This window comes from Vipera ursinii (genome assembly GCF_947247035.1).
Source record: "Vipera ursinii genome assembly, chromosome: 8".
NCBI lineage: Eukaryota > Metazoa > Chordata > Lepidosauria > Squamata > Viperidae > Vipera > Vipera ursinii.
Window position 1 is genome coordinate 9,082,779 of NC_139519.1, and position 13,577 is coordinate 9,096,355.

Sequence of the window (13,577 nt, forward strand, 5' to 3'; positions counted from 1 at the left end):
AACAGTGTAACACCCGCGCAAAGGTGCATGTCTTTTAAAGGAGGTTTTGATTTTGCTGTCTCAAAAGGAGATCTAGGTTGAGACAGCAATAACTGAAATATTTAATCATTTGGGAAGAAATGAGATCATTATCAGTATTCTTCTGACCAGTTTATAACAGAGCCCCGATGGAGAAATAAAAAAATAATAGCCCCACAATTTGGTGTTCAAGCAGAAAATTTTTAGGAATAGTTTCTCACTTCTAGTTTAATTCATAAAGGAAGAGGATTAGGAAAAGGATGAATGAAACAACACAATATTAGGAAGAAGAAGAGCGTGAAACTAAGTGATCGGCCGTTCCGAGGATTTTTCCATGGCTTATGGCACCAGAAACAGAGGAGAAACAGGAGAGCCACAAAAGTTTGGTTTTTCCACCACTAAGAATCACCCAAAGTGGCATTCTTCCCGTTTACCTTCAGCCATGGGTCTGGTGACGGTCAGCCACGCAGACTGGTTAGCCTCACCAATATAATTGGAAACCTTACAAACATACTCCCCGCTTTCAGCCTCTGTCACATTATAGAGGGTCAGCACTTCCGCATCAGAGCTATTAATTCCCGAGTGCTAGAACAAGACCAACAACACAGGAGTCACTGGGAAGCCAACGGATGGGCTTTGCAGCTCTGAGACAATACCAACAACCATACCACCACCTCCCCTCGCCTCAACCCAAAACAAGGGGTGGGGCACTCCCAGTTTCCTGGCTTCTCTCATTTTGAGGAAGTTCTAGGGCAGGGCTGTCCAGTTTTGGCATTTTAAAGATGCATGGACTTCAACTCCCACAATTCCCCAGCCAACTGGTGAATTCTGGGAGTTGAGGTGAGGTTCACGCATCTTACAATTGCCAATCTTGGGAAAGGGACACAAATTACATCAAACCCATGTCTTGCTTAAGATATACCTTGTACCAGACATCGGTAATAACAAGAGGCTCACGGACAGCAGTATTATTCCTAGACATAACCTTGGTGTGTCTAGGAATAACGCCTTAAAAGGGATTCCTCCCTTTTAAAATTTTCTCAATGTTTACTTTTCAAAAGATTTCAGTAGGAAGGTGACGTCTTGCATTCCACAGCACTGGGCCCAGATCATTTACCAAGTGTCTTTGAGCTCCTCCAGGGATGTCAAGAACATCTCAGGGGCCCAGTATGACTTTTGGTAAATAAATGGTGTTTGCCTGTGATACTCAGTGGCATAGCCATTTTATTTATTTATTTATTGAATTTATATGCCGCTTTGTCAATGGTGAAGCCCTCAGTGGCAGCCATCTTGTGAATGCATCCACCATATGTTTCCAAAGGTCCACCCACAACCTTAGCTTACAGGTTGCCACCCTAACATATGCTAAAGGAGCAAGTGTATTAATTTTACAGCTATGTGGCCCAGTTCAGTTCCACAGATGCAGTTTTACCAGAAGACACTGGGAAACTTCATGAAATTTTTCTTGGCATACAAGGATATTTAAAGCAATCTTTAACACTTGATAAGGAGAGCCTCAAATAAAAGAAGTCCCTGGCCATTTCAGAGTCTTCAACAATGTGTACTCAACAACTGCATTTGATTCTATTTATGGTCATAGACATGAACCATGGCATCTGAGCTTCATTCAAGCAGATCTCCTTCAGAACCTGCTTCCCTTTTGTAGACTTATCTAGAACTGCCAAGTTCCAAACTTAACCCAAGTTGACACGGTCTGTCTGATTGACCGGACCCATATTATTTCTTCAATCCAAGCTACATGGCCATGTTTCTGAGATGCATCATAAGCTTCCCCTCCCAAGCTTTAAGAAATAAGCCTCAAATGAACTAAAATGTCACATCACCCAAGTTGAAAGGCCTTACCTTCAAGACCTGAACAAAAGGCAAGTTATTTGGTCCAATCTTGCTTCCATTGACTTCAATGTGCTTCAGCCATTGGATGTGGGGCTGAGGGTCACTATAGACCTTGCAGACAAATTCCACATTGCTACCTAATGAGACCGTCTTGTTAGCTGGGAGCCCAGCTTGTAAGATAGGCCGGTGAGGAGATCGCTCTAGAAAAGAAACAGGAGAACAGAGTTTCCAGCAGGCTGATAAATGGAACAGAAGAAGGCATGGTGAGAGAGTCCATATCACTCTGCCAATTTATTTTGAAGCTGCCTGTCGGTCAGGAGTGTTCACTCCAGAAAGAAAGAAAAAGGAATGTTACAAACAAAAGTAGAAGCTTAGCAAACAAAAAAGTAAATTACAATAAATGTTATGACTTGAGAGAAACTTAAGCGAGCAATCACTTTTACCTAGACCAAACAAAATATTAAAAATCCGTATCAGTTAAAGCTCCCAAGGATATAATTCCATTCAGGATACAAAATCTCCCTTTCTGGTTCACTTGTGAATTTGATTTTTCGTGATCGTGGCCTGCATTAGGGGCATGCATTAGGGATATACTTTTTAAAATAGATATTCTCCTTTGCAAGCAATTTCTCGGGGTTTGGGAAGGACTCTTCCACCACATTCTAATTTTTGTGTGGATTTTGCTTTATTTTACACTATCCAAAAGTGGTGCCTTATAACATTCTGGGGGAAAAATGCAATGAATAACAGTAGAGGGCTCCTGAATGTCAGTCTGGTGAGTTAGTTACTTATTTATCTTTTCCTGAATTCCACAACAAGGAAGCTCTAATAAGATGGTCCATTGCCTGCTCACTACTGCTAAAAGGAAAAGGGAAACTGTACAAACTACACAGTCAGGTTCCACATCTCTCTGCATTTTGAATACTCCTTTCTCTGCGCCGTATTGGAATGCTAGGAAACCAGTTTGAAGAAGGGGATTTCTGCCGCCCAACTAACGACTGAAGAAAACTCGAGATTTGGAGATCTTTTGAGATACCAGAGGTGCCTCTGGATATCAACTTAACTGAGGCAATTGGAACTCATTTATTAATAGCATCCCCCTCCCCCGTTCCCAAGGGGGAAAAAACAACAACCAATCCTCACCTCTTTGACATCTTCCTCACATCAACAATGATTCTCTTCTAACATGACTCTCAGAGAATTCTTTTTTAGCACGATTTATTGAGATGCCATGGATGGAGTTACAAAATCCCAAGCAGAAAAGTCCTTTCCATGTCATACCAATGTGCACCAAAGTTCATTAGGCTGGGAGCTTCTTTCTCCCTCCCTCCCTCCCTCCCTCCCTCCCTCCCTCCCTCCCTCCCTCCCTCTCTCTCTCTCTCTCTCCCTCTTTCTTTCTTTCTTTCTTTCTTTCTTTCTTTCTTTCTTTCTTTCCTTTCTTTCTTTCTTTTTCTTTCTTTCTTTCTTTCCTTTTTCTCTTTCTTTCTTTCTTTCTTTCTTTCTTTCTTTCTTTCTTTCTTTCTTTCTTTCTTTCTTTTTCTTTCTCTCTCTGGCTTTCTGAGAACTTGGGAGCTGGGATGCTTTCCATTGATAAAGGACCTAGCAGGTGGTTCTTTACATGACCTTCTCATGAATCTTTATGAGAGAACCATGCTGTAGCCTTTTATGATGTTAAAGGTAAAGATCCTCTTTTAATAGGCTTGCTTTTTGGCGATTCTATGGAAGCATCAATATTTTCTTGGCAATGCGGAGCAGCAGTTGCCCTTTTCCATTTTTTTAAAAAAATCTTTTCAGTCTATTTTGCAGCTCTAATATTCTTTCATTGCCTCCCATTCAAATGCTAACTAGGATGAATCCTACCATTTTAGCTCAGAAAAGGTCAGCTAGGTAGGGCTACCTGCTGAGACTTTACAATACCTAGGCCTTAAATAAGCTTTATACTCCCCTTTGTGCACGTTAGACTGCAGGGGCAAATTTTGATTATGCAGTGTCGGGGGAGAGAGGGAGATTCCCGAAGCTGCAAATTTGATGGCAGATAAGGTCACACGTGGGTCACTTCTATGCTTAGAAGTGTGTTTTTGAACCGCCTGGCCAGAATGCTCTAAAGCGGTTGATTGAACCCCGCGGCTAGTCAGATGCGGATCAGAAGTGGAGTGAGTGTGCAACTTCTCAGAAACAAAAGAGAATTACGACAGCTGGCATAGAAACTAAAGTTGTCTGCCTTCTTCACATCTTCACTTCTGATGTAACAAAGCAGGGATTAGGGAAAAAAATGTTTTCCCCTTTAATTACAAGAAGCCGGAGCCAAAATCCTTTTTCTTTTCATTATAGCCTGTCACTTATTAAAAATATGAAGGGAATATGTCCTTGTTGCTGCTTGTTAATAGTTCTCAGCGAATGTCTGCACCTCTGTATTTTACAGTCAAATTCCACTTTGAGAAGAAAGTATCACAGGACCAGCCCTTTCTCTGCCAAAAGCTGTGATTACCTTGGATTAAAAGGCAAACTTTTGCAAAACTTCACATGACTGTCCTCATCTGTAAGGAATAAATGGGCCATGTTTTCAATCTCTGCGCCCATCTGGGTTGCTATCAGCTTCATTAGAGAGACCAAGCTGGGGGTCTCTTAGCATGAAAGCCAGCGTGAAGCCTTCGTGCTAGTAGTTGCTTCCTAAGACACCCCATGAAATAATACTTAGATTAATCTATTTCCCCAAAGCAAGAACGAATTAATCCTAACATCTCGGAGTTCATTGCCTATGGGAAATGCCACATAATATGAAGCATTTTTTTTAAAAAAAATTACAACAACAAAAAACCCTATTGGGAAAAATGAACAGGTTAGACCAGAAGTTCCAACAAATATTTAGTTTCTATCTGTGGATTTATAGTAATAAAAAACAGGTGTCTGGTCCAAGGGGTGAAGTGAGGATTGTTTTTCATTTACTTCTCTAAAGCTACCTATTCTATATTCACTTCTCACTCCCCTTTTTCTCCACTATGGATTTCAGTGAGCTCAACTGAACCTGAGAACATTTCATTTCGTGGAACTGGAGTTGGGCTTCAAAGGGGCAGGGAAGGTAGCAGAGATGGCTGGCTACCTCTTCATTGTAAGTCAAAGGTCAAACCAATCTAACAAGGCCCTAGCTGATTAACAAAGAACCAGACACCATAGTGAGTGAGCATTAACCAGCTCCTTTGTTCCCCCTTGCAAACTATTTCCTTTGGTTTGCTCAGTGTAATCAAATTAAATTGCATTCTTAATGCTTCATTTAGTGGCATTTAGAGCAACTCCACAAAGGACTGAGATCACCAAGCCTAGGTTGGGAATCAAGGCTAATAAGGAAATTAATTGGGGAGGCTGATGAGAAAAAGTTCTTGTATAGCCTCCGAAATTACCATAATGTGACATGCAAGAAGGGACAAAGCCTTGTGTTTGAGGGGTGAAGCCAGTCTTCTGAGTCCACCCAGTGGAGAGCTAGTATGGATGAAAATTAGAAAAGGGAATTCTTTGGAACGGCCTGTCTTTGGACAGAGAGGCAATCACAAGCAAAAGGCAGCATTCATTTCTTCTGCCGCCTCCAAAAGCACTTGGATGTTTTTGGAGAAATTCTGCCTATACCTTCAAAGTATGGCTGGCTGAGGAATTCTGGGAATTGAAGTCCACGAGTCTTAAAGTTGCCAAGGTTGGACACTCCTGATCTAAGGAGTTTCCAAAGACCAAAGAAAACAAGCAATACACTGTAGAAGAACAGGAAGAGCTGGTGGGTGGAGTTCAGTGTACGCACAGCTTAGAATTGTTACGTTCCCACAAATCATCTGAGAGATTAATGTCAGGCACAAAGCATCAGGACCATACATGAAGCTGCAGTTCAGAAGATTTACTGCTCAAGGCTATACATATTCTAGTCAACTAAAATTCAGTGCTACATTGGCACCAGACAAGGGTAAATGGAATTCAAGAACTTGGGATTGTTTGTGGGAACGTAATGACTCTAAGCTAATGATGCGCTTAACTCCAACCCCCAGTTCTGCCTGCTCGTCTCCTGGCTAAACCATTCTGTTACAAGGAGTTAAGAATCAACTTGAATTATATCCCAGTGGTGAATAAAAACCTTCAAAAGGAGACAATACAGAGAGCTATTGAACAAGAACTTTCCAGGCCTAATCCTGCTTTTAAATTCTTTTTCATTCAAAGCAGGAAATATGCTGGCTGCATGATCAAGCAAAGATCTCATTGTCCGGAGAGCTATGAGGCTTTCCATGTCTCTTATATTAGCATTCTCCTCTTCCTATACAAATACAAACATTCTTACACCAGAACATTGCTGGCCCCAAAAAGATATTGGTCCCAGAACTGATCATCACATTATTTCACAGACATTTTTTCAGCAAAACTAAAATTGTCAGCTATGAGCAGTCCAACCATGGATGGAGCTGTCCATGGTTTACATAGGAAATCAAATTTACCAAAAATATTAGCTGTATCTTGTCAGCCAGAGATAAAGTCCTGGTTTGCTCTTAGCTTGCTAAGCATGGTGCACGGAACGAACCACAAACCAAGGCATCTGTCACTGGTCAGCCACATCTACTTACAAGATGACCCAGATATCACAAATCACCATACACTGCTTTGAGCAAATTGCCTTAGTGATTCCGCCCCCACGAAGGTTCCCATGCCTTACCAACAACATCAAGCTGGTAAGTGTGATTGATGACTCCGTATTTATTCTCCACAATGCAAGTGTAGTTGCCTTTATCTGATGGGACCACAGAGTCCATGATGATGCTCCAAGTTGCATGACGAACCTGTAGAAAGAGGATGTGGTGACTCAGTGAGACTACCTGTTGACTAAGGGTTGGGACTCAAGCACAAAAGAAGATGGTGGATGTTATTGCACTTTTGTCTTTTCTTATTAGAGCAGGGGTCTTCAAACTTGGCCCTTTTATGACTTGTGGACTTCAATTCCCAGAATTCCTCAGCCAGGCATGCTAGCTGAGGAATTCTGGGAGTTGAAGTCCACAAGTCATAAAAGGGCCATGTTTGAAGACCCCTGTCTTAGAGCAAGACCAAAGGTCTCTCCAGATCCTTTACTGCTTGGTTTTGGAAGCATGTAACAGCATCAAGTTGAGGTTATGTTTCCCCCTTCCAGCCTACAGACTCATAACTGCTGTCAGCTGCAGGGTTGACCACAGAACTATCTACATCTGGAAACAGATATTCTTGAAGAGTGGGATGAGGTTGCTTTGCCAGCACAGGAACCAGACCTGAAAATACCTCCAGCTGCTTTCCTCCCACGAAGGAAGGTTAGTTAGCTCCACGTTTAACCAAGAAACTGCACAGTATTTTATTTGCAGAATCTCCAAATCTGGAATCTGAGTGTGTGAGCCACCTGTTCTTTCACCGTGACTGTGTATCAGTCCATCATATTCCACCTTGCAGGTTGCAAAACCTTTCACCATGCAACTTAGAAAACTCAACACAGACAATACCTCAAGCTAAATAACATGCACAGGGCCTTAAGTTACAACCTATGTAAAAAGAAGGAGGTAAAATGTAACCTGGTTAAAACCATGTAATTTTATTAAAAATCAAGGAGATTTTTTTAAAAAAAAATGCCTTGGAAAAGTTAAAGCAAAAATCCAAAAGGTCAGAACTTGGGCTTTGCAGTTGGTTGAGAGTCTGCGGACCATAGCCAGTGATGCTTAGAAAAATACACAGCAATACAGAGAAAATACTACAGCAGACAGACTCTTCCTGTTTTATTGCAAATGGAAGGACTTCCACACTGGGGATTTATCTTATTTTTTGTCATTCACATTTCATTTTGTCCCTCCTTTAGTATTCTTTCTTGAATGGTTCTATTCCACCATTTCTTTGATATATATAGGCTCCTGAACTTGAAGTTAATGCTGAGTCTGGTCTACAAGTATGCCTTTTTGTACAAGGGCTAAGATACAAAATGTTGATCCTGGTTTTTTTAAAAAAATGGAAAAAAACAACCCCATTCACACTATAGGTTTTCACCAAAGTTGCACAAATTCAGAATTCTGTGGGTTTGTTTGTTTCCAGCCAGACACAGTCCCACCCAAGAAAGAGTGAGATCCACCGAATTTGAACTGTGACATCATTTCTAGCATCTCCCAGGATTTTGATGAAAAATTACCAATTTTGGGAGTTAATCCATCTACACAAACTTCCTTCCTGCTGCACAGCAGCCTTTGTGGTCACTGGACAAGAGATACATACAAAAGGTGCCTACCCCCTTCAGATCTTTAGGGAAGAGATAACTCATGCAATGAAAACTGTCCTCTATCTGCAGGAAGCTCAGGTAAAATGTTTGGATTGTTTCTTTTCTGCAAAAATCACCAACTTCAACAGCTCCCCAAAGAGAGAAAACTGGATGACCTTCCTTAAGTCTCTCTCTCTCTCTCTCTCTCTCTCTCTCTCTCTCTCTCTCTCTCTCTCTCTCTCTCTCTCTCTCTCTCTCTCAGCTCAACCCACCTCACAAGGTTGTTGTTGTGGGGAAAATATGAGAAAGAAGATGGGTTGGATATGTTTGCCACCTTGTTGTATTTGTAAAAATCATAAAGTGAGGGAGGGAGGGAGGAAGGAAGGAAGGGAGGGAGGGAGGGAGGGAGGGATGTATGATGGAAAAAGGATCCACTTTTAATCCAGCATGGAATGGATGCCTTATGTTGAAACACTTCTCCCTATCCCCATTTCACATATCTATGGTCTTTTAAACAATGATTTCTATACGGTCAGCCATAGTAATAAAACTTTAGAGCCCCGGGATCCGAACCCTTTTATCCTAACGCAGAACATGGTTTTTGGCAAGCCACTTTCCTCTTTGCCAAGCAGCAGGCCACATCTGCCAAGGCTGCCGGCCTGCAAAGATCATCAAGAGCCACAGAGGGACAACCAGAGACGGCCCAACCTTTTCCGGAAAGAGGCATTGTGTGTTTGTGGAAGTGAACCAAGAGCTCAGCTAGTCCAGCACCGAATGAAAAACAAAAAACCAACCGCCAGCGACTGTCGGTTCATTAAAGCCAGTATCAGATTCTATGGCTGAAACTTCTTCAATCAACCATGAAGATTAAAAAAAAAGGAAAGGAAAGGAAAACACAAAACAGGATGCCTCTTGCCTGTCACTGCGGCTGGTGCTCAAAGGAGCTTCATTATTAACCCAGGAGCCTGGCCAGCATTTGCAGTAGGAGGCAGAGAGGCCAGGCAGGGTGGTTGAGTCACTCCGGATGGAAATAAATTGTGCAGCTGAGAGGCAAAAAGGATGAGACGACATCCGAGGCAAATAGCAAGCCAAAAGGCCAGAATAACTCCTCAAGCGTCTGTTGCGCATTCAGCTAAATGGCTGTTGTGCGTTCAGCCAAGCCAAACACCTCCGCTTGGCTTTAAAGTAAGATTTCGGGATGAGGAGGCTCTGCCCATCCAGCTCCTGGATAGATGTACTAATAAGGACAGCAGTGCTGAATCTAGTCCTCATCTTAGGACCACAACCAGGCCTAGAATTTCTGCTGGCAAAATGGCCATTAAGTGAATTGCTATTTTTTTTAATTTATTTATTTATTTTTATTTTTATTCCATTTATATCCCGCCCTTCTCCGAAGACTCAGGGTGGCTTACAAGCTTAGCAGTGAAAGTGCTTAGCAGTTAAAGTGAATCAATGCAATGGTTAAATGAATCATGCGATTGTTAAAAAAATAACCTTGTTGGTCAGAAGAAATTCTTAGGGTTATTAAGAGGATGGGGCAAGCCTAGGATTTCATTCCTCTCTCCTCCTCCTCCTCCTCCCCCCATTTTCTAGATGGGGGGAGAAGGTTTTCTTAAACAGCCAAGAGGAGAAAAAGTACTCTTATTGTGACTTCTGGCAGGAAACCAATTCGTCATTTTTCAGCAAACAGAGATAAGGTGAGGTTACCAGCAAAAGAACTTAGGGACCCCCCCAAATCTCCTAGGGCCACAAGTCGTCCATCCTTCTCTTTATTTTTTTTGGAAAACTTATTTTAAAGAGGAGATGGAGCCCTTCTGGTGAAGCTTTTTATTGCCTTACTTCAGGTTCAAATGTTAAGGCTGATGACAAAGGCCCTTTTACCTCGGAACCTGTGGTGCAGTAAGATCGCTGCAGATGGGAGCCCCCTCCTCTTTAAACCAAACAGCCGCCTAAAGAAGAAAGACCTCTCTCTTCCAGAAAAAAAAAATCTTTCAAAAGCAAGCCAAGCATTTATGATTTACCTTGTATCCACCAATGCGATGGTCTGGCTTGAATTCCCTGCCGTTCTTCAGCCAACGCAGGGTGGGGGTGGGTGTCCCACTAGAAGAACATCTAAACTTCACCGTTTTGGCCGCAGGAACTGCATGGAGCTTCTTCTCCATTTTCTCTGGGTACGTCCAGTATGGTGGGATGGCTTCTGCAAGAGAACCAACAGCTAGGTTGCATGTTAGACAGCCTTTTAGGCAAGGTTAGTAAAGATACGGGTGTCAACTCTACAACGAACCTGGCTGCAGCCATCTTTGTCATTCTAGGTTGCCACGAGAGAGTGGGGGAAATGTATTTCTAATAGTCTAAACATGAGCAGTTCCTGTGGGAACCAAGGTCTTTCCCATTCCGAAGGGGAGAAAAAGATCATTTAGTCAGAAAGTCCACCAAGCCGTTCTGTTGGATAGTATGAGTAGAAGTGTGGGAGTTGTTACACTGTATTACTTTGATTCTTGCGGGGGAGGGGAAGAATTTAGATCTGGTTTCACTTTCGACTGTGCCGATATTTATGTAGCCAATAAACATGGTTTTTGAGGAATTTCCATGCCTTGGAGTTCTGATTTATTTGGTGTCATTGATCGGAAAACCGTGACAACAGGAGATTGTCCCAACAGAAAGACAATCCCTCCTCCTTGAAGAAAAACGGGTCAACCATCGTTGGCGCTGGAGTTCTAACTGGAAGTCATCTCCTGAATCACTCGAGATCCCAGTCAGAGGGAGCAATTCAGGTTGTTCAAAACTTGGATGCTTTACCTAGCATGGAATCCTCCTAAGCATGGGAATCGGGCGACACTGGAGAATCAGTGCCATACTATGGTTCACTACAAAGCCTTTTTTTTTTAAATTTTGGATCTGGACAATTCAACTGATCTTTTAGATATATAAGCCATCAAATTACCGCATGATGATGGCCTGTCATCCAGCCTACCTTACAGCTTCTGATCCAGGTGCATCAAGTGCTTGTCCACCTTACATAGCAGTGGGCGTCAAAGAAGTTATAGTAGGCTGCTTTTGTGACACCCATTTCTCCACCAATAAAAGGAGAAAGCAAAGTAAGCATTCCTTTTCTTAAATATTCAGCCTTAGGAGATGCTCTGATTAAATTTAGGGCACAGATAGTTGGGAGTTTCATGTACAAGCTTTGGGGGACATTAAGGTGTATGGGATAATACAGGTAGTCCTCAATTTAACAACCAAATTTGAGCCCCAAATTTATGTTGCTAAGCAAGACAGTTGCCAAGTGAATTTTGGCCCATTTTACAAACTTTCTTGCCGCAGTTGCTAAACGAGTCACTGTGGCTGTTGAGTGAGTAACACAATTTGTAAGCGAATCTGGCTTCGCCATTGATTTTGCTTGTCAGAAGGTCACCAAAGGGGATCACAAGACCCCAGGACACTGCAGCTGTCATAAGTATGAGTCCGTTGCCCAGCATCTCAATTTTGATCACATGACCTGGGGTTGTAAGTGTAAAAATCGGCCGTAAGTCAACTTTTTAAAGTGCTGCTGTAATTTTGAAAGGTCATTAAACAACTATTGTTTAAGTCGAGGTCTACCTGTAAAGTAGATGGGAATCTAGTACATCTGGCCAAGATGGTGATTTTTCTCCTTCTGCACCAGGTGGGAGGCAAATGTGCTCTTTCTTTAGTTAAATCACTAAAGCCTATTTTAGGCTTAGGTTATAGTTTATGTGCATGTCACATCTCAACATGAGAGGCGTCTAAAAATCAGTGATGCAGTAACTAAGGACAGTCAAAGCAAAGGAATCTGCAAAGGAGTGCAAGCAACCCAGGAGATGGTCCTTGGGCTAGCCATTTCCTGCAAAAAGAAAAGATGCGCTACACCAGATTCGGTTCTTTTGGGAAAAGGTTCACCAAGTGGGTTTGCAAGAGGTCACGGCTGCAAGGTAGGAAAGGAGATGCTTCTACGTACGGTTCTGTTTGGAGTTGTCTGCCTCCTTTTCCTCTGAGGAAGAATCATCATCATCATCGTCGTCTTCCGCAGATGGAAGAGCATCTAAGGAGGATAGAAAAGGTAAAATATGAGTTGAGGAATTGAGATTTTCCCAATGAGATAAGACAGTGTTTCTCAACCTCGGGAACTTTAAGATAGGTGGAACCTTCAACTCCCAGAATTCTGGGAGTTGAAGTCCACCTATCTTAAAGTTCCTAAAGTTGAGAAACATTGAATAAAAAAGGGACAGAATTTACCTCTTTTTCTACTGCCTTATTAGTCTGTGCTTAAGCGGTCACCTGATGACTGTTCAAAGTTATAACCACCCCAAAAAAGTTACTTAGACCTGTACTCAAGGTCAACACACACACACACACACACACACCCCACACCCCCCACACACACCCATTTTGGGCAGTTGGCAACTGGCTTGCATTTATAACCGGCTGCAACATCCTGAGGCCAAATGAGTACAATTGATGATCTCTTTGGCTGGTTTCTGGCCAAAAATGCCCATATGGGAAAATGGAGTCATTCAACAACCATGTAGCTCATTTAACAACCATGGTGACTTGCTTTGCTGCTGTTGTTCAAAATGCTTGTAAAATGGAGTCAGGCCATGTGATGACCTGCTTAATGACCACCGCAACTTATGATGGAAGTTACAGGCTTAATGCTGGCGGTTAAGCGAGGACAGTCTGTACTTGTTCATTTTGTCAGCCACACAAACACGTTCGTAGGAAATTTGGTTCCGAGTTTAGAAAATGCCCAATTCCTCATAATGTGACACTATGAGGAATCAGGTATCATGAGCTGGGGTGGCACAGTGGTTAGAAAGCAGTATTGCAGGCTAACTCTGCCAACTGCCAGCAGTTCAATTCTGGCTGACTCAAGGTTGATTCAGTCTTCCATCCTTCAGAGGTCGGATGTTGAGGGCAATATGGCTGACATGGTAATAAACCACTCAGAGAGGGCTGTAAAGCACTATGAAGCGATAGACAAGTCTAAGTGCTGTTGCTATTGCCATTAACGCATGGTATAATAAGAGGTGGGAATGGAAGGGTAGACAAAGTCAATAGGAAACCAACCATTGATTATTTTGATTAGAAAAGTTCACATAGGCAGTTTCCTACTGTGATAAAGTCCACCCTAGAGAAGAGTGGGCAATCTTGCTGATCCTGTGCTGAACTTCGGAGATGTTATTGTTAAGTAAGTTTTCTTCAGATTCAGCAAAGCAAGGAAGATTTCTTGTCATCAGACAAAAGTTGGGACCCTGGAGATATCCTATGTTTCAGATGTCACTATTACTATTTCTAGATTTTCTCCTGAGAGAGGCAGAGCTGGTGACAAGCAATCACGTTGGCTATCCCGAAAGCGGGACAAAATGTGTGGACGTTTGTTATTAAGCCAGCCATTTGGCGAGCCTGTAAGGAATATCCTGTCTGTCACTTGGTATGGATTAGTTCTTCTATTAAC

The 13,577-nt window shown here is 42.4% G+C and overlaps 1 protein-coding gene across 1 annotated transcript in view; it reads right to left on the reverse strand.

Moving 5' to 3' along the window:
* Positions 1-13,577, reverse strand: part of FGFR1 (fibroblast growth factor receptor 1) — a 97,082-nt gene that overhangs the window by 22,160 nt on the left and 61,345 nt on the right. The window contains exons 4-8 of the mRNA XM_083368450.1: positions 12,081-12,164; positions 10,126-10,301; positions 6,557-6,680; positions 1,882-2,072; positions 453-603 (exon numbers count right to left, since the gene is read on the reverse strand). Of these exons, the coding sequence (XP_083224576.1) occupies positions 453-603; positions 1,882-2,072; positions 6,557-6,680; positions 10,126-10,301; positions 12,081-12,164 (726 nt within the window). The remainder of the gene's footprint in view (positions 1-452; positions 604-1,881; positions 2,073-6,556; positions 6,681-10,125; positions 10,302-12,080; positions 12,165-13,577) is intronic.